At 45.0% G+C, this 26,500-nt stretch overlaps 1 protein-coding gene across 2 annotated transcripts in view; it reads left to right on the forward strand.

Moving 5' to 3' along the window:
* Nucleotides 1-26,500, forward strand: part of chchd3a (coiled-coil-helix-coiled-coil-helix domain containing 3a) — a 120,387-nt gene that overhangs the window by 8,692 nt on the left and 85,195 nt on the right. For both annotated transcript variants that reach the window (XM_066668568.1, XM_066668569.1), the window contains one exon: nt 8,682-8,775. In XM_066668568.1, the coding sequence (XP_066524665.1) occupies nt 8,682-8,775 (94 nt within the window). The remainder of the gene's footprint in view (nt 1-8,681; nt 8,776-26,500) is intronic.

Here is a 26,500-nt window from a genome sequence, read left to right on the forward strand (position 1 = left end):
GGAAAGTGTCCTAATGTTTTCCCTTCATGGCTCTCCTTCTTGAACTTTCACACCCTCTCCTTCCACATCATTATCCAGAGGCGGCGTGTACTGAAACAGTGGTCACAGGAAGCGAGCGGCTGGAAGAAAGGTGTGAAAATCTTTGTGTGGTGTTACCCGCAGAGGTGGTGCCGTCTCCAGGCTCAGAGAGATGACTCTGCCTCAGCGGGAGAGAGCCAGTCACCTGACCACATCAAACATAACGAGACAGCTTCCTGTTAACGAGACACAGATCAGCTTAATGAGCGTAGCCACCGAGAAACGCTCTCTCCTCCAATTCACCACTGGCCCTCTCACGCTGCTTCTGTCTTTTACTGACTTCGCTTTTAGACTCGCTCTCATTTTCTCTGTCCTCTCTCACTTTCTCTTTCTGTGACTTTATCTCTCTCTTTCTCTTTCACTCTCCATCTCTCTATCTTTGTCGATGTTGGCACCTTCTCTCGATTTATAATTCTCTCTCCTCTGATGTCACCTAACTTCATTTCTGTGTCTCATCTCTCTCTCTCTACATTTCTCATGTTCATGTTCTCTTTCACTCACTCAGTCTCACTCACTGACTTCTCATTTCTTATTAAAATCTCTATCCTGCAAAACTTGCCTCAAATTATGTTGTCCCTTACTTGTCTTTTGGCGTTTTTTCCCACTGGGCAGTGCTGGCCATCTCAGTTCTGTTACTAATCCCAGACCAGAATGATCCACATTCTGTTCAAGTATGTGTCCATTTCCCGTCCTATAACATCAGAGTGAAAGTGGGCAGAGATTCTGGAGGCTGTCTATTGGTCGTGTGTTGCCCTACGCGACTCTAATATAAACAGCAAACACCAAACAGAGGAGGAGCTTCAAATACCGCTTCATCTTGTTCTCATTGTTTGGGACGAGGAGACACTGCGAGAAAATGGAAACTTTCATTGGTTTATATTTGTGCCACACTGCCCTCTGACCCTATACAGATATGGTCTTCTTCCTATCAGAGCTGGTTGTGTTACTTTCCATTGTTAGCAGCTCAAGCCGTTGCCTTGGAGTTGGTGATGGTGTTTGAATGATGATTCTGTGATGGTTGCATTTACTCGCCCTAACTTCGTACCCCAAAACAAAGGGTGATCAAAGTCAGTTCCGGTGGTTGTGGCCTGCACAGGTCCCTTGGCAGCGGAGAGTTGGTGAAACACATGATCAAGTGTTTGGAGTTGTATGAGAAAATGCAGTATCGCAGGGTCGGACAATGCATTTACGTCTGTAGAGATTACTTTTGAGAGTCCGTTGAAGCACATCTTCCATCCCGCGTCAATGGTGAAAATCAGTAAGAAAGACCTTTTGAAGACTGCACCACCAAACAACAAAGGTGGTAAACAGGTAAACTTTCATTGCAGACCATGACACACGGGCAACTTTCTTCCCTCCATCTGCGTCACGTATTTTCAATGCTCCTGTCAGCATAATATCCAGAGGTTGTGACCTTAATGAGGGGGATTGATTATGTGTGCCCACGAGTGGCGGTATTAAGGCTGGCTCTCCGTGACCGGGCCTGTCTCTAAATCAAGGCTGGAGCCGTCGGGTGAGCTGATTAGACGGCAGCGGAGGTTGATCCTCCCACCGCTTCTCCGTTCACCATAAATATTCATACACAGAACCCACACACCTCGCGCCCCATTTATGCGCTAATTACCTGCTTCAAGATCACCGCCGAGTCCAGCGGGGAGAAAGAAGCAGTGTTAAAGACACACTCATGCAGTCGATTTCTTTAATGAAACAGTCCCCTCACACCGCCATAAAAATGCAACTGTATCTGATCTGTGATTTATCGTGCAACGTGTCTGTCTTAATCGGCCAGTTGTGGCGGCGGATCAGACACAGCAGCGAACGTTGAACAGTTGCAGAGTCACTATTTGCAGATTGTTCTGTTTCTGGTTAAGCTTTCTGTGCTCTGACAAGAAGCAACTCTTGCATGAGTGCACAAGCTTCACAGGCCATTGACAAAAGGTCCTAACAGTGACAAAACTTAGTGCATGTTTCTGGGCAAAGTGCCCATTAGTGCAGTGTAATTTCAGACGTAAACTTGTAATTTAGTACAGCCTGTTTCCTAAATGGATAAATCAGTCTGGCAAACTTTTTATGCCTAAGGAACACGAAGGAAAAACTCCCCCAAATATAGAGGAAAACCCCGTGATCAAACTACTGATAGATGTTCAGAGTATCACCAACTAAGTTTGTCATTAATTGGCTCAGATGTATTGACATAATTATAGTAGTTATCTAAAAATAAGGGAAGTAATGAATGTTTATAACAATAAAAATACTAATACTTGTAATAGCATCAATCTAAGTGTCAGAGTCCATTTCAAATACAGGTGGTCCTTGAATTACGACGTTGATCCGTTCCTATGTCGCATCGTAAAACGATTTTCCGTGTAAGTCGGTAACATGCGTACATACTGTACGTAAATAACATACTGTAAGCACTTATCCTATCCTAACACCTATCGTCCTCGGTCCCGAGCCGCGTAACCGTGTATTCTTCCGCCACCAAACACGAAGTTCACGTTACGACGTTTACGACGCAAAACCACTTTAAATGGGAGATGTGTCGTAACCACGAAACATCGTAACTCGGGACTGACGTAACCCGAGGACCTCCTGTATAATAGTCCAGTTTCTCCACTGCTGCATTCCTCACCCTGGCTTGCAGTAGCTACTTGTATCAAATTTTAACCCTTGATGCTCGTCTACAAAGGCAAGAATTGTGCACTAACTTCCACTGTCCTTCACTATCTGAACAGAGTCCCGAAATGTCTTCAAACGCAGACTGAGGACTCATCTTTGGGTGCAGTTTTTCAATGACCACTAGTTCTGCACTCATTAAAACAGCTTGTATATTTTGTCTTGAATTGTGTTTCTTTTCACAGACATCAGCGATTATTGCGCTATGTTTTTACACTTATTTATATTGCTTTTCCCTTGTTAGGGTTCAGCTTTGACTCCGGTATCTGCCAGGGTCTTAGTTCAGTGGTATTCAGACTCTAATCCTATCTGTAGTGGTGAGGATTTATTCTCTAAAGAAGATGACAAAACACTCGCAAGTCTCTTGGGATGAGAGATTCGGCTAAATGCTTTAAATACAAACGTACTATTCTTTGCCCTCACCAACTTTCTGATAGAAATTGGGGGCATTTTTTGAGATTATGGCTTAACACACTGCATTTGTGTGTTACTTGCAGGGGAAAATATAGACACAGCACCTGTAATAAAAATGTATTTATATTATTTTTTTTTTATCACACCTTACACAGTGAGTAGAATATAAATGAGAAGAGTAGTGCCCCTTATCTGCAGAATTGCTGTGCAGTTTCAAAATGTTGAGGAATTTAAACGTTCAGGGTAGAACCCATTCTGATTAACGTGAAGAAATCCACTTTCTGCTTGAGTCACGAACCTTCTCTGTCCAGTGTATCCATTCTGTTCACACAACCCACAGGTAGTCACACAGGAAAACACATAGAGTTCAGAATTATATTCGGTTTCAGTCATCTGTAGGGGCTCCATGAACATATTCCCACGGATATTCCCCATGGACCTCTGTATTTGTTCTATATCGTTGTATAGCGCTGTGCCATTTGCGTATGAATTCCGCAGCGTTGTCTTGAACACTACATTTGATATTACTCTCTCCTAACCCTGCACAGTTTCAAAGGAATTCACGGTCAGTGTCATGCTTACGTTTGTTCTGACCTCTGCAAATGGGTTTGGATTAAATGCAGTGTTCTGTTGGTGCTACCTTCTCGAAAAATGTGCTACCAGTGGATTTTTAGAAGTTCAGCCGCGTAATAAAACAGCGGGTAGAGTATTTAGATCAGAAAAGGCTCCCAACAGAATTATAAGCAAGGAAAGCATAGCCTAAATCCCTGTAAGATGGAAAAGATAAGTAAATTAGATAAGTAAGGTATAAAAAATTGTTTTATATCATTTATTTTACATTTGATTCGCTGTGTGCTGTTTTGGGAATAATAGCATTAAGCGGAGATTGTATAATGCACCAGAGGAAAACGGATTTATCAAGAAAAATACTGGCTGCACAGAGCCGCTAAGTAGAACATATCACAGAAAAGTTACAGTAAGATGATTTCCTGTGAAGCCAGAGCAGTGATAGATGGTAAAGTCTGAGCTAACAGGCGTACTAAGATCTGGACTGGACTCTGTTGTGGATCACCTTTTGCACTTTGATTTAACACACTGTAGCGTACGATGTACGTGACTCAGGGTGTGGACACCGGTGGTGGTGCACTACCTGTGGAGGAGCAGTGAAGTAGGGAGGGGGAACGGAAGACTGGAAGGGGCGGAGTGTTTGATATGCCTGTGAGTTTCTTTTTTGAAGGTGGGAAGGTGTTCCGACTCGTTTAAGTTGGAGCGTGAGGAAGCGGTAATGTTCAAGATTACCCCTCCCTTCGCTCGGGTCCCGGGGTTAATGAAACTTCTGATGAGAAGCACAATTTGCCTCTGTCTATTATCTCCTCGCCCAAGAGCTACTCTCCAGGTTTCCTTCGGCGGCAGGGTGTGGGCGCGAGCGCCGGAGAGAGGAAATATCAAAAGATGATGAGTTTTTAATCTTTTAACATTTACATGTCGCACTCAGCAGTGACACGGGGGTCTGGGCTGCTAATGTCATTCTGGAATCTTCTCTGACCCCTGGCAGAGACTCGAGGGGGGGTAAGATATCATGGAATTAGAGGATCCCGAAAGTCTCTCTCTCCCTACCTCTGTTTCTCGATCAACACCTCACAGCTGAAGATGCTCATGTGCAGCTGTAACGAGACTAACTTCTTTATCTTTTGTCTTCTGGCAACTCATTCCTTCCATCCTTTTTTCCCTCTCTCCAGTCATCCATCCATCCTACCTTCTTCCAGTCCATCCTTCCTGTGTTCCCTAAATCCATCCATCCATAATTTCTTCCTTCCTTCCTTTCTCCCTACCTCCTCTGTCTGTCTTCCTTTCCTCCCTCCATCCATTCCATCCTTGCTTCCTCTCAGGATTTGTGTGTCTGAGTCAGCTGATGATGTCAGCCTTTGCCTCATTTTTCCACAGTTATCAGACACTGTCTTTATTTGGTTAGTTTCAGATCTGAACCCGTGTCGCCATCTTTTAGATTTGCCCCAGAATTGCCCCGCCCCCTCGTCTGAGTGTGTCCAATCACAGCGCTGGGCCAGCTTTTATGTCAGATCGCAAAGACGTGAAGTTAAACATCTTACCCAGTTACTCACAACTGTGGACAATTCACAAAGACAATTTAACTTGGCCATTCCTGCAGGAAACCATCGACTCTGGAGGAAGATCATTTTACTTTGTGCTTCCTTTAACATCTGTTAGTGGACAGTGGAGTTTTCTGGACTTAAATACAAAGTGCAGGCTCCTTGCTCGGACTCTTGTAGCTGCAAAATCGTCAAACTCTCTGCTCACGCTCTCTCTCTGGCTTTCGTTCCCTCTCTCACTCTTGCTCTGTCTCTCCAGTTTGGCTCTCTGTTCTCGTCTCTCGGTTTGTGCGAGCGCCTGGGAAGGAAGGGAAATGTTGTATGCAAGGCATCAGGCACAAATTTATTAGAGTTATTTTCTCATCTCTCCATCTGGTGTGATTTGTATGATATTTGGCGATAGTGTGGGGACCTATTTTTTTTTTTTGTTTTTATCATTTTTTTCGGAGCAGATTAAATCTCCATCTGTTAAAGCACGGATGCATTATTAAATGGAGCTCTCGAAGTGCTCCAGAGACAGACCTGCTCGTTTCTAAACGTTTGGCCACTGTCAGCCGCCCCTGAGGACACGGCGGAACAGATAGATCTAGGCCCACGTGTCACCAGAACGCTGTACGGTCCGGTGCTAAAAGCCTTAGCAGTTTTTAATGACGGTGGAGCATTTGGCTGGCTTTTTGTGTTTTGTAAATCAACACAACAGACTTCCATGTGAAGGAGGAGGCACACATGCTGGGGATTTTCATAAAGCCATTGGTGAGACGTTTGCATTTTCGTAGCTCTTGTTATTAAGACATGGATCATGGATTATGATGTGACTCTTAATGAAGAGGGAAACCAACAAACACTTTTTTATTCATCACCTGATCTCACTGTGTTCCAACAGCTAAAATAGGGGCTGTAACTGCAGTGAAGGGCGAAAACTATACATTCATTCATTCCTTTTCTGTTTCAGAAACTGTAGTGTCGTAGTCACACAGCTCCAGGGGCCTGGAGGGTGTGGGTTCGATTCCCGCTCCGGGTGACTGTCTGTGAGGAGTGTGGTGTGTTCTGCCTGTGTCTTTGTAGGTGTCCGCCGGGTGACTGTCTGTTAGGAGTGTGGTGTGTTCTCCCTGTGTCTGCATGGGTTTCCTCCGGGTGACTGTCTGTAAGGAGTGTGGTGTGTTCTCTCTGTGTCTGCGTGGGTTTCCTCCGGGTGACTGTCTGTGAGGAGTGTGGTGTGTTCTCTCTGTGTCTGCATGGGTTTCCTCCGGGTGACTGTCTGTAAGGAGTGTGGTGTGTTCTCCCTGTGTCTGTGTGGGTTTCCTCCGTGTGACTGTCTTTGAGGAGTGTTGTGTGTTCTTCCTGTGTCTGTGTGGGTTTCCTCCGGGTGACTGTCTGTGAGGAGTTTGGTGTGTTCTCCCTGTGTGTGTGTGGGTTTCCTCCGGGTGACTGTCTGTGAGGAGTGTGGTGTGTTCTCCCTGTGTCTGCGTGGGTTTCCTTTCGGGTGACTGTCTGTGAGGAGTGTGGTGTGTTCTCCCTGTGTCTGTGTGGGTTTCCTCCGTGTGACTGTCTTTGAGGAGTGTTGTGTGTTCTTCCTGTGTCTGTGTGGGTTTCCTCCGGGTGACTGTCTGTGAGGAGTTTGGTGTGTTCTCCCTGTGTGTGTGTGGGTTTCCTCCGGGTGACTGTCTGTGAGGAGTGTGGTGTGTTCTCCCTGTGTCTGCGTGGGTTTCCTTTCGGGTGACTGTCTGTGAGGAGTGTGGTGTGTTCTCCCTGTGTCTGTGTAGGTTTCCACCGGGTGACTGTCTGTAAGGAGTGTGGTGTGTTCTCTCTGTGTCTGCGTGGGTTTCCTCCGGGTGACTGTCTGTGAGGAGTGTGGTGTGTTCTCCCTGTGTCTGCGTGGGTTTCCTCCGGGTGACTGTCTGTGAGGAGTGTGGTGTGTTCTCCCTGTGTCTGTGTGGGTTTCCTCCGGGTGACTGTCTGTAAGGAGTGTGGTGTGTTCTCTCTGTGTCTGCGTGGGTTTCCTCCGGGTGACTGTCTGTGAGGAGTGTGGTGTGTTCTCCCTGTGTCTGCGTGGGTTTCCTCCGGGTGACTGTCTGTGAGGAGTGTGGTGTGTTCTCTCTGTGTCTGCGTGGGTTTCCTCCGGGTGACTGTCTGTGAGGAGTGTGGTGTGTTCTCCCTGTGTCTGCGTGGGTTTCCTCCGGGTGACTGTCTGTGAGGAGTGTGGTGTGTTCTCCCTGTGTCTGTGTGGGTTTCCTCCGGGTGACTGTCTGTAAGGAGTGTGGTGTGCTCTCTCTGTGTCTGCGTGGGTTTCCTCCGGGTGACTGTCTGTGAGGAGTGTGGTGTGTTCTCCCTGTGTCTGCGTGGGTTTCCTCCGGGTGACTGTCTGTGAGGAGTGTTGTGTGTTCTTCCTGTGTCTGTGTGGGTTTCCTCCGGGTGACTGTCTGTGAGGAGTTTGGTGTGTTCTCCCTGTGTCTGTGTAGGTTTCCTCCGGGTGACTGTCTGTGAGGAGTGTGGTGTGTTCTCTCTGTGTCTGTGTGGGTTTCCTCCGGGTGACTGTCTGTGAGAAGTGTGGTGTGTTCTCCCTGTGTCTGTGTGGGTTTCCTCCGGGTGACTGTCTGTGAGGAGTGTTGTGTGTTCTTCCTGTGTCTGTGTGGGTTTCCTCCGGGTGACTGTCTGTGAGGAGTGTTGTGTGTTCTTCCTGTGTCTGTGTGGGTTTCCTCCGGGTGACTGTCTGTGAGGAGTGTGGTGTGCTCTTCCTGTGTCTGTGTGGGTTTCCTCCGGGTGACTGTCTGTGAGGAGTTTGGTGTGTTCTCCCTGTGTGTGTGTGGGTTTCCTCCGGGTGACTGTCTGTGAGGAGTGTGGTGTGTTCTCCCTGTGTCTGCGTGGGTTTCCTCCGGGTGACTGTCTGTGAGGAGTGTGGTGTGTTCTCCCTGTGTCTGCGTGGGTTTCCTCCCACAGTCCAAAAAAACACACGTTAGTAAGTGGATTGGCGACTCAAAAGTGTCTGTGTGTGTGAGTGTGTGAGTGAATGTGTGTGTGTGTCTGTGTTGCCCTCTGAAGGACTGGCGCTCCCTCCAGGGTGTATTCCCACCTTGCGCCCAATGATTTCCGCCTCCAACCTGAATTGGATAAGGGTTACAGATAATGAATAAATGAATGAACTTAAGAATGTGTTAGGAAATGTAAGTGTAGTGCTTATTCTTATGGCACTGTGGTTGTGGGTGCGTTGCTGGTTTACTGTCTTTAGCTCAATGGTGAGAGCTCTTTCCTAGAAATGACTGTGTATTCAACCACCATAAATGTGGAATGTGCACTTTCTTTGGTGCCCTTCACCTGTCTCATGATCAAGAGTTGTGCTGCCATTCACTATGACATGAGGAAATCTCACCAAAACCCTGTTTTTTTTTTTATTATTCTTATTCACAGTGGATGAGTTGGAGTTGAGAAAAAAGATCACTGAAGAGTTGCAGAAGGCTCTGGAAGAGGACAGATACAAGGCCAAACACGAGCTCCGTCAGTGGTGAGTGTATGCAGCCACCTGGCAGTGCTGAAATCAGTTTTCTGAATACATTTCCGAGATCTGGGTGGAAAAGCACACTGAGTAAGTGAGTAGGAGAGTTATCTGTAGGTTTCTAGTCATTTCCCAATGAAATTGAACTAAAGGAGTGTGATGTTTTTATAAAATAAAGCCTCCTTTGCCTCCTCTTTGCTCCGACCCAACTTCGCTACCTTCAGAATGGTGAACACAGTTGAGGTAGTAGTAACAGAAACTGAAATATTTTCAGTAAATGGGCACTTATCCAGAACAAGTTTTAATGGGGTGGTGCACGGTGGCGCAGCAGGTAGTGTCGCAGTCGCACAGCTCCAGGGACCTGGAGGTTGTGGGTTCGCTTCCCGCTCCGGGTGACTGTCTGTGAGGAGTGTGGTGTGTTCTCCCTGTGTCTGCGTGGGTTTCCTCCGGGTGACTGTCTGTGAGGAGTGTGGTGTGTTCTCCCTGTGTCTGCGTGGGTTTCCTCCGGGTGACTGTCTGTGAGGAGTGTGGTGTGTTCTCTCTGTGTCTGCGTGGGTTTCCTCCGGGTGACTGTCTGTGAGGAGTGTGGTGTGTTCTCTCTGTGTCTGCGTGGGTTTCCTCCGGGTGACTGTCTGTGAGGAGTGTGGTGTGTTCTCCCTGTGTCTGCGTGGGTTTCTTCCGGGTGACTGTCTGTGAGGAGTGTAGTGTGTTCTCCCTGTGTCTGCGTGGGTTTCCTCCGGGTGACTGTCTGTGAGGAGTGTGGTGTGTTCTCTCTGTGTCTGCGTGGGTTTCCTCCAGGTGACTGTCTGTGAGGAGTGTGGTGTGTTCTCCCTGTGTCTGTGTGGGTTTCCTCCGGGTGCTCCGGTTTCCTCCCACAGTCCAAAAACACACGTTGGTAGGTGGATTGGTGACTCAAGTGTCCGTAGGTGTGAGTGTGTGAGTGAATGTGTGTGTGTGTGTGTTGCCCTGTGAAGGACTGGCGCCCCCTCCAGGGTGTATTCCCGCCTTGCGCCCAATGGATAAGGGTTACATATAATGAATGAATGAATGAAAGTTTTAATGGTGAACAGCTGCCACATTAAGTGTCTTCCCTGTAATGAGACTTTCCTACAAGGCCTCACACTACTGTCACAGTTCAGGGGTCTTGGGGTCCTGGCTTCAATCCCTGCCCTGGGATGTGAGGAGGTCTCTGTCGGTGTGGGTTCACTCCAGGTGATTGACTGGATGAGTGTGTGTGAATTTGTTCACAGTTGTGAGTGTTTGAAAATGCCATGTTAGAAGACTAATACTCTAGACCTCCACGGTCTTTAGGAAAGTCGACGGCCAACAGAAACACCTCAGTAAACACACTGTGCAATTCAGTATTCTAAAAAAATAAAATAAAAGGAATGTTGCAAATAAAGCCCTCGATAAAACCCAGGTGTGTAACATTGTGTTGTTTTCTCTGTCTGCTGTACATTTTGATTTTCTTCTGTTATGACGTTTATAATTTATTTACAATGTTATATTTCCTTGATTTTAATTGTAAAGCGTTTATTTCCACCTCACGGTTGATACCTGTCCTGCCTTTACACACGCATCCCAAGCATATTTTTAAGATCAGATATACGAGCGTACGGACACTTGACAAAGACAAATCAGGGCAGCAGAGATAAAAATGTTGTATCTTGGCAGTGGTCAAATCTGGACACAGATCCAGCCGTGCACTCCCTGGACTCATTCACCTCTCTTCCGGTCCCTGTTAGACTCAGTCTTTCTGCTTTTTTTTCTCAGATCAATTAATCACTGGAGAGCGACTCGCACGGGAGGTAATTTCCTCCTTTCTGATGGGGTGATCTATTAACTTCCACTGATGGGAGCTCCGTCTCTCTTCCTAATTCAAATTCTAATGCATTTCTTTGGTGAGAAAAACTGCTGCTGTGTAGTGCTGGGGCAGTGTAAGGCAAAACAAACATATGAATAAAATAACGGTGACATAGTTGATGAATATTTGGGAGATTACACAACAGACACGTTCCTAATTCATTCATTCATTCATTATCTGTAACCCCTTATCCAGTTCAGGGTCGCGGTGGGTCCAGAGCCTACCTGGAATCATTGGGCGCAAGGTGGGAATACACCTTGCCAGTCCTTCACCGGGCAACACACACACACACACACACACACATTCACTCACACACTCACACCTACGGACACTTTTGAGTCGCCAATCTATCTACCAACGTGTGTTTTTGGACTGTGGGAGGAAACCGGAGCACCCGGAGGAAACCCACACAGACACAGGGAGAACACACCACACTCCTCACAGACAGTCACCTGGAGGAAACCCACACAGACACAGGGAGAACACACCACACTCCTCACAGACAGTCACCCAGAGGAAACCCACACAGACACAGGGAGAACACACCACACTCCTCACAGACAGTCACCCGGAGGAAACCCACACAGACACAGGGAGAACACACCACACTCCTCACACACAGTCACCCGGAGGAAACCCACGCAGACACAGGGAGAACACACCACACTCCTCACAGACAGTCACCCAGAGGAAACCCACACAGACACAGGGAGAACACACCACACTCCTCACAGACAGTCACCCGGAGGAAACCCACGCAGACACAGAGAGAACACACCACACTCCTCACACACAGTCACCCGGAGGAAACCCATGCAGACACAGGGAGAACACACCAACTCCTCAAAGACAGTCACCCGGAGGAAACCCACACAGACACAGGGAGAACACACCACACTCCTCACACACAGTCACCCGGAGTGGGAATCGAACCCACAACCTCCAGGCCTCTGGAGCTGTGTGACTGTGACACTACCTGCAGCGCCACCGTGCCGCCCCCACGTTTATAATGTCATACTCAATTTTATGTATAAAATTTGCGTTGATCTTTCACTGTAAAAAATAAATTTCCATAAAATTTACCATAAAAAACTGGCACACTTTTTTAGAGAGCTGTTTTGTTTACAGTACTTTTCTGATAAAAAACAGATATACGCTGTAAAAAAGCCATAGTATTTACATAAAAATAACAATGAAACATTGTTTTGACATAAATTTAACATTTAAATTGTGACAAACGGGAGAATGGAGACTACATTTAGACGGAGCCAAACCGCATTCAATATTCAGCCTTTAAAAGGAGATATTGCCAAAATGAAAGTGCAGTATTTGGGCACCACACTCCAGCACTCGGAACACAGGCTGACGGTGAACTTTCCTGACCAACACACATCTCGTCACAACATGCACAGAAACACAAACACATACAATAATCACCCCAATGAAACCCAAAATCAAAAAGTCTCAAAGACAGGAAAAAAACCAAAGAATATGGAGAAGCAAAGCATGCTGGGAGCTCCCTAATGAGTCTCAGCTCTTCCCAGTACTTGGACACTTGTACCGCCTCCTAATGGTTTGTGTGTTTAACAGTGAAATTATGTATTTTTTACAGTAAAGAGATAAAAGTTGGCTGATAAAAGTATTTACGGTATTTCACTGTTACAGAAACTGTTTTCAACCTTTTTTTTTGAGTTTACAGTCATTTACTGTCATGTTGTTACAGTTTTCAAGTGCCTAACTGTGTTATACTTAATATATATTTATGTGGCGAGGAGGTTTAGTAGTATGTATGGCGCCTGCTCTGAAAAACAACAGCGGGTTAACTCCCTTTGACAGTGGCATCACCATGGTAATGTAAACAGTGCAGTGTATCTGAGCGGGCTGCATTTTTAAAACTCAATCATCCTGTTGTCATCTTAATGCTGTCTGAATGCTGCATTCATCACAGAAGCATAGACAAGGTTTTCTTACAAGAAACTCCACTTCCAGCTGGCCTTTAGAGGCAGAATGTGCTGGAAGGCTGGATCTGTGGTTGAGGTGAGGGTTAGAAAACTTATTGCTAAAGCCCAGTTTATCCTTCTGCATTGAACCAACAATTGTGATTGGTCAGTAGTCGGGAGGACTTTGAACCGAAAAAGTACAGGAACACAAACTCCTTTCCTTCACACGCAGAGACAGAGAGAAGACAGCAGCTAATTCATGGCGAGAGATTTCCTCAGACGTGGTGTAGATGTCAGGGTTTAACAAAAGTAAAAAAAAAAGAGAAGCGGGACCACGTGGGGAAAACGTGCCGCTTTGTATTTGTTTCTTTCCTGGAACCTCATTTAAACTATGCTCTGCCACAATCAACGATTGACTCCCTAAACATGCATCTCTAAGATGTAGAAAAGTAATTCTACTCCACCACTGCGTTGTGTACAATGTAGTGTAGAGGAAGAGGTTTGAGATTCAGCCCTAGTGGTGTGGCGGGGTAACTGCAGAGCGATGCAGGAGTATAAACCGTCCCTCAACGGCATAGGGCTCTTGCGTAGCCTACACTGTAGGGTCTGTGTCGAGTCAAGTATCGGCCTTCGCTCTGATTCGCTCTGTGGCAGACCTGACATCATGTAAACCATAACCCACTGCAATCCAATGGTAGAAAACTGTGGATAAATGATTGAAACAGTCAGTTTGTCTGTAGACAAAAGCGAATATTTTTTTTGTTTCCAGCTAGAATCTAACCTCTCGGGTTTAGCAACCTACACATGTCTGTGGACGTCCCCTGAACCGTGTAAAATTGGTGGTGAAGGGATGTCAGGCTTCTTTCCCTCCACTTCTAGTCGTAGAGAAGGAATACTGCTGTGTTTAACTAGTACTGAATGTTTTCTGGAAAGGCGTATAAGGCTAATAATCTTGTCCATGTCTGAACAAATAAAGGCTGTAAGTTCTTGACCCAGAAAATTGCTCTAGCTCTATTGACTCTACCCTACTAACAAACATGCAGGACACTTCTCTTCAATCCCCAGTGGATCTACAGATGATTCTACCCTGGGGTTGTAAACATACGTACACGCTCTCTTATGTATGTGACCACTCCATGAGGTTAAAACATCTCTTCTGTTGTTCTGACTGAACTCTAAGAGCTATTAAACAACATTACAGCTGATTATACAATGTTTTTAGAAGAGTACCAGAGGAGCCTTGCAAAGCACTGCTATCTTCTGCTCATTGTATTATCTGTAGTGGCCACTAAATTACATCAGCTCTGTTTTGCTCCAGAGCTCCAGAGAGGGTGCTGTAGCTGGAGTCACCCTCTTATGCATCTAATCCTTTCAGTCTTTGCACGAGGCCACAACACTGACCTCCAGAAATTGCTATTGACAGAGAGTTTATTTTCTGTCGGCCATAAAAGCAAATTTAGGGGCAGAGTCTCTTGTTTTACAGCATTGTTGTGGAGGTGACGGAGGCAAAGTGCTCTGTCCCATCGCCCAGGCAACGCCATTAAGCCAAAGTAGGGGCTTTATTGACCATGATGTCACGCTTGGAGGGACAGAATCAATATTTTCCTTAATGTTGTCTTCCATTTAGATGTCCGTGTCCCCCGTTTCTTTCTTTATTTCGTCTCTCTGTCCTTAGGTTGTGTTTTTAAAGTGCCCTGGTGAGGCTTGAGAATTGGATAGGATGAAATTGTTTTCTTGGTTTGGTGGTTTTCCGTTGGCTTTGAAGGCTGGCGGTGCGGAGTGGAGCAATGCTTGTGTCCTATAAGCCGACTGTTTGCAGCTGTGTTTTATGGCTGTGAGGTGAAGGGCTAGGTTTAAGATCCTTTCTCTCTGGAAGGCCCTTGTAGAGTTCAGTTCCTAGCCGTCCAGCACGCTTCTGTACTTGTTGAATTCTTACTTCGTATTATATCTTGGGCACTATGCCTTCCTTAAAGCAACTCTAGGTAAGATTTAGTATTTTTTGCCTCTGCGCCCCCTTGCAGTTGCCGAGTGTAATTCACTTTTACGGCACTGTCAGGAAATCAAGGGTTTGGAGGGAGGGAGTGGGTCCTATCCTCTTCCAAATGTTAGAGTGCAGTTTCTGCAGGGCTGAACCCGGAGTAGCAACAACAGAGGCTCTATTCCCCTGTTAAAATACTACCTAATGTCCCTTTAAAGGCTGATAAACACTTGTGAATGTAGGTGTATTGTGAAGCCAAGAAGGTCATCACAGGTAAGTGGGACTCACAGAGGCTCTCAGAGACACTGATGATGTGCACAACTCCAGAATTTCATACAAGTGGTATGTGCCTCTGCCCTGTGAAGGACTGGCGCCCCCTCCAGGGTGTATCCCCGCCTTGCGCCCAATGATTCCAGGTAGGCTCTGGACCCACCGCGACCCTGAACTGGATAAGCGCTTACAGATAAGGAATGAATGAATGGTATGTGCCTCTGCGTACCTGTGCCTCAGGTAAATGCTGAGTGACTGTCTGTTACCCATTCTTATGTAATCAAAACAATAAACCATTTAAAAAAATAGTTAGAAGATGGAAGGTATTTTTTCTGTATTTTTCCATTGTTCAGACTTTGCTAATTTTTTGTACATTCTGGTTTGGACGTTTGCCCCCTAGTGGACACATTTACATTACGTTAAAGTATGTTTGCTGAAAGTGGCCATTCTGAACAGGGGTTTGGTCCTTGTGGTATTTAGACCCAAACAGGTCACCGGTTTCATTAAGAGCTGTGTTCACATGTGGAAAAGATGGAGGATTTCCAAATTAAACTGTAGCATAGTGTGCTGATCTTCAGTGGTCCTTTCTCCTTAAACTTGTTATTTTTAAAAACAACTGCCTGTTAACTGATTTATTCCTGTTTTAATGAATCATTTTTGTACTAATTTTAGGAAGTTCCCTGACCTGCAAATAATACTCGTAATGTTTTTTCTTTTCTCTCTCTCAAGTGCAATGTGGGAAACTCATTCCCGTTTTAATTCCGCTTTAATTCTCCCCTCTTCTCCCAGTTGGTGCAGGAGGGATGGGATTTCACTAGGCTAAAAATCTCCCCTCTCTTTTCATTTCTCATCCTTACTAGCTCGGCTCAATATCCGTGTTTGGTATTGAGTTGTTTTTTTTTTTTTTTCTCGTTGGTTCTGTGTTTTCGTTAAAAGATCCATAGCCGTCTTTTAATTGAAACTAATGACGATGCGGATAAGCTCCTTTTCCCCGCCGCTGCCATCAAGTGGTAATTGAATTGCGATATTATTTCAGAGGCCGTTTAGGAGGAAATGTGAAGCTGAGCTGGACCGCTCTTAGATTTGTTAAAGCGAGGCCACGGTCTGAAATTACACCTCCATTTCCCAATGTTCTGCTTGACACCTGATTTAATTTTGATGCATTTTTTTTTTGAAGAAATGTTTATTTGATTAGCTTCCTCACTTTTTGAACTATCTTCACACAGTTATTGACTGTGTCAGAGGGTGTAGTGTTTTAGTGTTTCTGCGTGAGCTTGTGTGAATGCTCGTATGCTTAACCTGCCTGTTGTGCTCAGAGGGGTCAGTGTGTCTGGTTCTAGTGGAGTGGAACCAGGTCAGTAGTGGTGCAGCATTCGTCTGGTGCCTGACAAAGCATTGGTGCTGGTCTCAGTAGGTGCTGTCTGCTATGCAGTGTGTCCAAAAATATGTATTCTGGACTCCAGGCGTTTCTAAAGACTGTGACTGTGAAGTGAGAAGTACTGTGGAAACAACTCCAGCACAAGATCTTTCCTTCACGAGCTTCAATCAAGCTGCACACAAGCTTAAGAGCATTGCAAGACCTTGCCACTTTCAAACTACTTAATTGCTGGACCACCTACTGACCAGCTTAATATACACTGACTGTATTCGCTGACTAACTGACTCCTAATGTTGAAACGCACATGCACAAGAATATACTATTAGTTCAGCCATAATTTACAGAGAGAACTTAAGGTGGCGCTAATACCGTCTAAACCGTCTGTTGTTGGTTCAGCCGTGTTTCACATTCCAGTTCGGGAACTAAATTTGGAACCTTTCGCCACGTTTCCACCAACATCAAGTGGTTTCATGAACCAGAAAAAGTCATTCGCAACTGCAACCAAAGAACAGTAGGTTCTCCAACACAAACCGTGACTGAATAATAGGAAATAAGATGGGAACACCGTCGGTTTGTGTGTGTTTCTGGGGCTGTGTTTGCCGCGTTGGCCAGAGCCTCGGCTCAGCGTTGGTTATTTCACAAGCTCAGGACGGCTCTGAACTCAACAACATTTACACAGTGTTATATCTCACAGAGAGAGGAGGACTGCTGCATTTGTCTTATTTCACGTGAGTGTGAAGGGAAGTGGTGGGGAGACATTTTGTGGCGTTAGTGTGTTTATAAAACTCCATAGAGCTGCACACAGCTACGTTAAACTCCACGGGCTTTAACCTGTTTCACTGAATAAATAAGTAAATGTAATTCTTAAAATCAACACAATGTTCTTGGTCTTTGTTCTTTGGTGGTAGATCGTGTAGTTTTTAAATAAAATGAACCAGAAAAACACTGAAGCTGGTGTTATATATTAAACTTTTTTCATTTCTGCATTAATTACCTGCTCCATATTTTCTGTACAACACAATCATAGAATAAAACCCACATCTAAACACAGACATTGATATGAAGCACCAAAGCTTTTCCAGACCTTCCAATGACAAGGGGATGTGTTTTGGGCATTTCCTGTTTTGAAAAAGCAGAAACACCTCGGTGACAATGGCTATGTGGCTAATGGCTGTCTGGCTTTTATCTGTTTCTCTTTTCTTATGTAAATCTTTGTTGAATAAAATGACAGTTGTCTTTTTTAATACTACACAACAGTTACCATAAAATGACCCAAGAGCAGGAGAATGAGTGAATATGGACTTACAGTTATATGTAACAAATAAATGCTGTAAAACCTTTGTACGCACTGTAAATGTGGGTTAGACATGGTCCTGGAAAACATGGCAGTAGCAGTGAGGTTCAGTAGTTCCAATACCCCCAACCCACACACACACACACACACACACACACACACAGAACAACTCTTATATTGAGACAGTTTGTGTGTTTCTGCAGTACTTTGCCATCTGTGTGTCAGTAAATGCTGGAGGTTTGTGTGGCGTGTTAAGGCTTCTGCTTGTGTGTGTGTGTGTGTGTGTGTGTGTGTGTGTGTGTTATACAGATGGTACATTGTGTGTGTTGCAGTAAAGCACTGGAGCAGAACTCCTACAGAGCTAAAGAAGACACTCAGGCTGACTGACCTGCAGAATGCTGCATCAGCGTGCACACACACACATAAACAGCCCCTTCACAGAAACACACTCCTCATCTATAGAGAGAGAAAGCGAGAGGGAGCAGCTCAGTGCAGATTACATGCTCCTGTGGGAAAGGAAATGTACCGCAGGGTGGGAGGCCTCTTCTTTCTCAGCGCGCCCCCAAAACACACCCCATGACTTCTGCTCCAGTGCGGCTCTTTATCCTTCTGCGTAGTTTGCTTTACCATGGCTTTACGACTTCACAAAATCCCAGCGGATTAAAATGGAGCTCCTTGATGGATCAGCAGTGAATAGTCGATCATTTGCATTATGTCTAGTTTACGTCCTACTGCTCTCCTTTACTGTCGTTTTTAGCTTTTAAAATGTTATAACTTTAAAGGAAACTATTCTAAAGTAAATGTCGGTGCTGCAGGTGTGTGCCATAGCCACAGCTCCAGGGTCAGGGTCACCTCCGGTCACTGTGTGGTCTCTTCTGGTTTCCTTCTGGTTTAAACAGAGTCTAAAAGATTCATTCATTATCTGTAACCCTTATCCAGTTCAGGGTCGCGGTGGGTCCAGAGCCTACCTGGAATCATTGGGCGCAAGGCGGGAGAACACACCACACTCCTCACAGACAGTCACCCAGAGGAAACCCACGCAGACACAGGGAGAACACACCACACTCCTCACAGACAGTCACCCGGAGGAAACCCACGCAGACACAGGGAGAACACACCACACTCCTCACAGACAGTCAACCGGAGGAAACCCACGCAGACACAGGGAGAACACACCACACTCCTCACAGACAGTCACCCGGAGGAAACCCACGCAGACACAGGGAGAACACACCACACTCCTCACAGACAGTCACCCGGAGGAAACCCACGCAGACACAGGGAGAACACACCTCACTCCTCACAGACAGTCACCCGGAGGAAACCCACGCAGACACAGGGAGAACACACCACACTCCTCACAGACAGTCACCCGGAGGAAACCTACACAGACACAGGGAGAACACACCACACTCCTCACAGACAGTCACCCGGAGGAAACCCACGCAGACACAGAGAGAACACACCACACTCCTCACAGACAGTCACCCGGAGGAAACCCACGCAGACACAGGGAGAACACACCTCACTCCTCACAGACAGTCACTCGGAAGAAACCCACGCAGACACAGAGAGAACACACCACACTCCTCACAGACAGTCACCAACTAAACTCCCGTATTCTAATAACACTGGGATTCACCTTGTGAAATTGTCTGTAGCTCTGTGTGTGGGAGTTGCTTTGTGAGTGTGTGAAACTGTTCATCGGTGTGTGTGTGATGCCCTGTGATGAACCGGTGACCTGTTGAGAGTGTGTTCTTGCCTTGCACCAACAGGTAGCCTCCGAACCACGTGGGACCCTGATTAGGAAGCAGTTACAGAAGACGAATGAATGATTGAATGAACGAAAGCTTTTAAATAATCAGCAAATGTTCGTCTCTGGATGTGAATTGTTACTTCATCCTTGGTTCTGTTACACAGCATTCCTCATGAACGAGGCGTGGTAAAATCATGAATTCATTCGTTCATTAAAGCATGACTTCTCCCCGTCTCCTGAGATGAAACACCTTGGCTTCTCTCCATCACAGCATTGAGAGACTTTACCTAATAATGTGTTTCTCTGTTGTTAGAGAACCACAGGTAAATATATAGTGATCTCACATGGGCATGCATCTACACTGAAGCCTTTTTAAAGTCTGTTGTGGCACTTAAAGAATCCATTTACCTGATCAATAGTCATAATTCGATTACTTGATTGATTACTAGTAACCGAGAGTCTCCCTCTCTGCTTTTGTTCTGCCACATTACAGAACTATGAGGGTCATACGCAGGTGATTGACCCTTGTGCAAGGTCATTAGCTCGTCACAAAATAGTGCAAGGTTTTACCCTTAAGGCATCTCTCAACTCTGGCCTCGGATCAGCTGCTTACCGTTTAGTGCTTACAGTAATTGCTGTATGTTAGTTTGGTGACACTGAGCTGGCCTTGACCACTGCCTGTCAATACTCTATATTTCTATTTCCCTCTCTGACTCCACTAAATAGCTTCATCATCTTTTAGACTCGGGCGGCTTGGTGGCGCAGCAGGTAGTGTCGCAGTCACACAGCTACAGGGACCTGGAGGTTGTGGGTTCAGTTCCCGCTCCGGGTGACTGTCTGTGAGGAGTGTGGTGTGTTCTCTCTGTGTCTGCGTGGGTTTCCTCTGGGTGACTGTTTGTGAGGAGTGTGGTGTGTTCTCTCTGTGTCTGCGTGGGTTTCCTCCCACAGTCCAAAAACACACGTTGGTAGGTGGATTGGCGACTCAAAAGTGTCCGTAGGTGTGAGTGAATGTGTGTGTGTGTGTATGTGTGTGTTTCCCTGTGAAGGACTGGTGCCCCCCAGGGTGTATTCCCGCCTTGCGCCCAATGATTCCAGGTAGGCTCTGGACCCACCGCGACCCTGAACTGGATAAGGGTTACAGATAATGAATGAATCTTTTAGACTCTGTTTAAACCCATTTCTCCGTGGTTCGTCTACATTTCCACATTGATTTGAGTTTGTTTGCTTGATTTCCTCTTTTCAGGCCTGATTCCCTCTTCCTCACTCACACCGTGTGTTACGTATCTATTTTTCACAGGTGTTTAAAGACTGACTATAACACACTGGGGTCTCGGTGCCCTCGCTCTGTGTGTTCCGCAGGTGCACTCCTCATGTCCTGTAATACTGGAGTTAGAGCACAGAGTTGTAAATGAGGTAGAGTAAGGTGCCGTCACCGGAGGAAGCCGCTCTAAACTTAACACTGCATCTGAACCCAGCTCAGTTCGGTGATTTCATCAGCTCCGCGGTGCTTTTGGAATATGTGCGGAATATTACACAGAGCTGCTTTGAATCTGGGGCTTTCTTGTAGATGTTGCCATGAATTTTCTCCATTTTTTCCCCCTAGGTTTAGGCTCAGGATACAAAGTAGTACCAAGTTAAGAATAAATGTATGAAAGTGTAAATAGTTTTATTCTCAGAGAGGAAATGCTAAAGATGGTTTGTGGCCCTGGGTTTAATTAACCCTTCCCTGTATCAGATAAGATTACAAGTCTCATCTTATATTCCCTGTCTCATTGTGTAAAGATGGATCCATTAAGATTAGCCTAGCCCATGTTCTTATTTTTAATGCCACTAGATGTCATTCTTTCTAATAACATTGTCTTAATTCACTGCATTGAAAGGCTATTGTTACAGGCTCCTTAACAGAACTTTAAGTGACTTTTAATGTAGTGTAATTGTTTTAAATACAGCTAGAGCCATCTCTCAGTGTGAAGCACAAATGTAACATTATGAATTCCCTGTTGTTGTTGTTGTTGTTAATGTTAATGCTAATTTTAATCCACAGTTCTTTGAACGTCCAGGGCCTTGACTTTTAGGCCTGTGAAGCTCTATAAATCCGTCATTGTGTTCTAGTAATGGACCGATCTCCTCTCTCTGCTTCTGTAAAGAACATCCACAGTGGATCGAAGCAGACGGCGATGTCAGAAGCCTCGAGAAAACCCACATTCCACCTGTTCCATATGTGACTTACTTCTGCTGCACTCTGACCCCTCCATGACCTCAGCTTTGAATCCCGTATCAGCGCCACTTCTGTTGATCAGTTAGTATTTGACCGTTGTACGTCGTGCGCTGTTTAAATGAAAGAAAGAAGCCGAGTTCGACTTGTTGAGGAGGTCCTTATTAGTCTCCATCCCCTTCTGTTTCTATGTTAATTAATCTTAAACGTTCTGAGCAACCGTTTTGTGGATGCACCTGCGCAGAAATTGCACGCGCTCGTGTTGTTGTGACTGACACAGGTTATGGTGCCTTGCCTGAGGAAAACAGGGCTGTTTGTGGCTCTAAGTGCCATGCCTTTGTTTGTTTGTTTATTTATTTATTTATATTTTAGTGCCCTTAACTTCCCCTTCTCTCCCTCATTACCTTCAGTGCTTGCACCACGCTCCGCTGCCCCTCTGGATAAATGTTGCGCAGTAAAAGCAGAGAGAACGTGGAATTTAGTTTGATGCATTATTCCTGGATACGATTAGAAAATGTTATATTTTTTCCTGAGCCACTAACCTGCGCTCCCTCGCTCTTCCTCTGCAAGGCCCAGAGAGGCACAGGCCGTATATCCAGAAGAGCCCAGAAAACGACCGGGCCGGCCTCATGTAAAATTCATCCTCTGCATTCGCAGACATTATTCTCCTTTATTAATATTACATACCGCCTTTAAACAGCATTGTTGGGGGAGCCGTTTTGGGCCGTAACTGTTATGCAAGTGAGTCAGAATCCGTGTTGCAAGGGGTTTGTATTGAGACGTATTGCCAGTGTGCGTTGACAGGTGGCAGGGTACTGCATTAATGAAGCAGAGTGGGGAATTCTATGGGGGGTTAAGCATGTTTGTGTGTGTGGGAATATAAGGCTTGATTATATTGCGCACCAATATAGCATCCTCTTAATTCACCTCCACAATATAAATATTGAATGAATGAAAAATTATTAATAAGAGCCTACTCCACACTGTGAATGTGCTCCAATTTATGTTTGAAATCAGCAAATTCCCTCAGCGGAGCTCACTGCTTGAAAGTGCTCGGCTTGATTTAGAGAGAATCTCGTTCCTACTGCGTATGCTCAAATTGCATGAGTGTTAGGGGCATGAGAGTTGTGTGTGGAGCTCTGAGGGTAGGCTCTGGAACATCTGATGAGTAGCAAGCAAAAAAAAAAAATGTTATATGCTCCATTTTATTGTCTACTTGTAAATCCACTTTATTTAATTACAGCAAAAAACATTTGGACATCAGCTTTGTCGCATTAAAGGGGGTATATTGTGGAAAACAAAATATTGAGTGCATTAGTCGTCTCTCAAAATGCATAATAATACTTTACATTTTTAACATTTTTTAAAAACCCTGGCATAAAATGAGCTGTTCTGAGGTTGTGCTGCATCTTTTGTAAAGGGTTAATGTTAATATTCGTTGACAACCTATTTTTCACAATGACACCAGATAAAACTAATCATTCGAAGACGAGAGCGATGAGGAAATGATTGACATTTTTCCTTAAGTAACAAAAACAAAACAAATACAGGGGGTCCTCGACTTACGACGTTGATCCGTTCCTACGTCGCATCGTAAATTTTCGGTGTAAGTCGGAACATACGTACATACTGAACGTAAATAACATACTGTAAGCACTGATCCTATCCTAACACCTATCCTCCTCGGCCCCGAGCCGCGTAACAGTGTATTCTTCCGCCGCGCCGCGCACACCAAACACGAAGTTCACGTTACGACGTTTACGGCGCAAAACCGCTTAAGTTGAAAAAAGGCTTTATACAGTAAATGGGAGATGTGTTGTAAACACAAAACATCGTAACTCGGGACCGACGTAACCCGAGGACCTCCTGTATTTCTAATTTGTAAACAGGAAATCGCAAAGACATAAAAACAGGAAAAAGCTCCGTCTGTTTGCCTTTGCCAGGGCAACGAGAGAAGCCAGGCAGAATAGCGAAGAGGACGACTCACAAGAATTGATTCTTCAAGCGTTTGTCAGTCGCTCATATCAACTGTTGGCCAATGATTCATATAGAATGGAATCACTGGGAGTCGACTCAGACTCATTGAGTTTAAATCCATTCTAAAATAGTCAAACCTTTACAATTTTTTAAGGCTAAAATTTAGCTTAAATGCTTTTAGTTTTCATCGACTAAAACTTGACCAAAACTAAATATAATTAAATGACTAAAATGAGACGAAAACGAATAAAAGCTTTAGTCAAAATATTAAGATTAAATCAAAATCAGCTGCAAAATTAACACTGCTTACGTTTTGGAGTAAACAGAGGCTCATTCTCAGACACTGAAACCTGTCGTTTTCAAAATGGCTGTTTATACTGTGTAGAAAGGTGCTGTGTTGTTTGTTCCTTGTGGTATTTTGACCTACGTAGGTCACAGACCCCAGGACTGTGTATCTCCTTTAAGTTCTCCAGTATCTTACCTGTTGCAGGGATGGCTGACTTCGGTTTTGTCTGTACAACATGGGTGTTTCTCAGATTAATATTTCAGAAGGATCTTTGCTTTGCACTTTCACCCTCTCCCAGTTCCTGCACTAAATGAGAAATGTGTGTGCAATAACAAGGGCATCTTTCAGCATCTTTACTTCCTGCCTGGTGTAAGGGTTTTTACGTGAGGTTTTGCCTTGCTGTCCTTTCCGCAAACCTCTGCCCATTAGTTCTCATTGTGATCTGACCTTCCTCTAGGTTTTACTTCTGAACAGCCGTTCTTAAAGGGCTCGCTTGACCGAAAATGCAAACGTGGTTAAAAACGAAAGGCCGTGTGTTCTAGCGTAACAGCGCGTCTTACCGGAGTCCTCCAGGTGGTGTCGTAATCTGCTGAAGTGGAGGAACTGTAATAACCCAGCGATCTGAACAAGCAGTGAATAATGCAGTAGTTTCAGCAATAAACCGAAAGGTAACACTTCTTTTTTGCACGTGTGAGTGAAAGAGAAGGAAAGGATGATGAAATGATGGATGAGTAGTGCAGATATTTGGCCTGAGCTAACACAATGAGGAGCAGTGTGAGGCAGCATTAAAAATCATGCCATTTGTCATTTGCCCGCGAGAGAATGATATCGCTGCCAAACCTGCTTGTCCTCTGGTTCTCAAGCCTGATCTTGGAGCACCCACTGCTCTGCTTGTTTTCTGTGTCTCCTCCTGGCACTCGTGCTGCAGCAAGTGAAATAATTACCAAGGCTTTCCTGAGTTTCACCTCCAGGACAGTGGTAGTTCAGGAGCAGGATTGAGAAACGCTGCTGTCACACTACTCCATCTAGAAAGCTATTATTAATATTAGGGCTGAAATTATTATTTAATTTAGTCATTGTCAGAAAAAAGAAATAAAAAAGGTTTGTGCCACAAACCAAAAGCGTAATACATTGGACATGTTCCACAGTACAATCAAGACTCCGGTTTCCTCCCACGGTCCAAAAACACACGTTGGTAGGTGGATTGTTGACTCAAAAGTGTCCCTAGGTGTGAATGTGTGAATGTGTGTCACCCTGTGAAGGACTGGCGCCCCCTTCAGGGTGTGTTCCCGCCTTGCGCCCAATGATTCCAGGTAGGCTCTGGACCCACCGCGACCCTGAACTGGATAAGGGTTACAGATAATGAATGAATGAATGAACATTTTAAGTTTAATTTAGAAAATTTATTGTTGACCCAGAGCCATTTAAAGGCTAAGCAACACTTAATGGACCTCCATGAATATTTCACATTATTGTAGTTATTGATATATATAAGTATGAATTGATTAATTAATTCTTGAACGCGACCGTGACGTCACTGGTGGACAACAGCTGAACAACGCCGCGGTAAAACACCGTTATGACTGACTGTTATGACAGTATCTACCTAAATAACCAACATTATTCATGACAATAGCCTAGCAATAAGCTAAACTCAAATGTAGAGGTACCGTTATTCTTGTAAATGTGATCGAAGTCGAACTCGAATTCATCCGACACTATAAACCTCCGTAATGCAGCTACGTAGCCGAGTATAATCTGAGCACCGAGTTTAGCGAGTCAAGCTAACGTTAACTAACACCAACTAAAACAGGCGAAGTGAGTGTCCTTACCCTGTTTACCTCCATGTTACAGAGGCTCTTGAACACCTTTCGTTGGTGTCCTTACATGCCCATATTGTTGGAAAAGCGCCAGTGAAATGAGCTACAGATAACGGAGTGAGTGGATGGTCCTTTCCAAAGTGCCCGTTTAAAGTGGACAAATTTAGTCCATTTTCTGGATATTTTGGGATCTTTGGGTCATTTGTTCACAGATGTCCCACTGTACATTGAATGATTGCAGCCAAAAACAACACACCTTTTCGTCATTTTGCATTAAATTAAGTGCCTTGTTTTATGCCTTATTTTAGTTGGATGGTGACTGTTCTATGAGCAAGCAATGCACACTCATGTGCTGCTTTGTGTAGGTCTACGTTAGCGCAGTCAGCTGCTTTGTATCATGGGTATTTAGATGTATAAGCGTTTAAACCCACTGCTGCTGCCCTAGAGCCCCACTTTAAACCCCCCCTCTCGTGTGAGAGAGTGTTTAATGAATGGCTAATAGGACTGGGTTATTATTATTTTTTTTTTACAGTTGCAGTGTGTTCCTTTCTACAGCACTGTTCTGAAATCAAGGGGGAGGGGGTTTTCTACCTTCCCCCAAAAGTTACATAGTGCAGTTTCTGCAGTGCTGAGCACAGAGTAGCACCAACAGAGGCTCTGTTCTCTCTGTAACAGGTCAGGGGAGTGTCACAATGAGTTTAAGAACAAAATTCTACCTAGTGTTGCTTTAAAGGAGTGGATATATCCCCAATGATGTCTGTGAGGGCAAGGCAAAGGTGTTTTATCCAGTTTCTTTGGTCTGTATTTCAATGACCTATAGGTCTTTTAGCCGTGTAAAGATCATACATCTATATTATACACTAGCCTCCTTCTGCTCTCTTATCCCTCATGCGTCATTTTCAAACAAACCCAAAATATCACCATTTGCCCTTTCTGTTTTTATTTGCCAAGGTGTA

The sequence above is a fragment of the Hoplias malabaricus genome, chromosome 4, assembly GCF_029633855.1.
Source record: "Hoplias malabaricus isolate fHopMal1 chromosome 4, fHopMal1.hap1, whole genome shotgun sequence".
In the NCBI taxonomy this organism is placed as follows: Eukaryota; Metazoa; Chordata; class Actinopteri; order Characiformes; family Erythrinidae; genus Hoplias; species Hoplias malabaricus.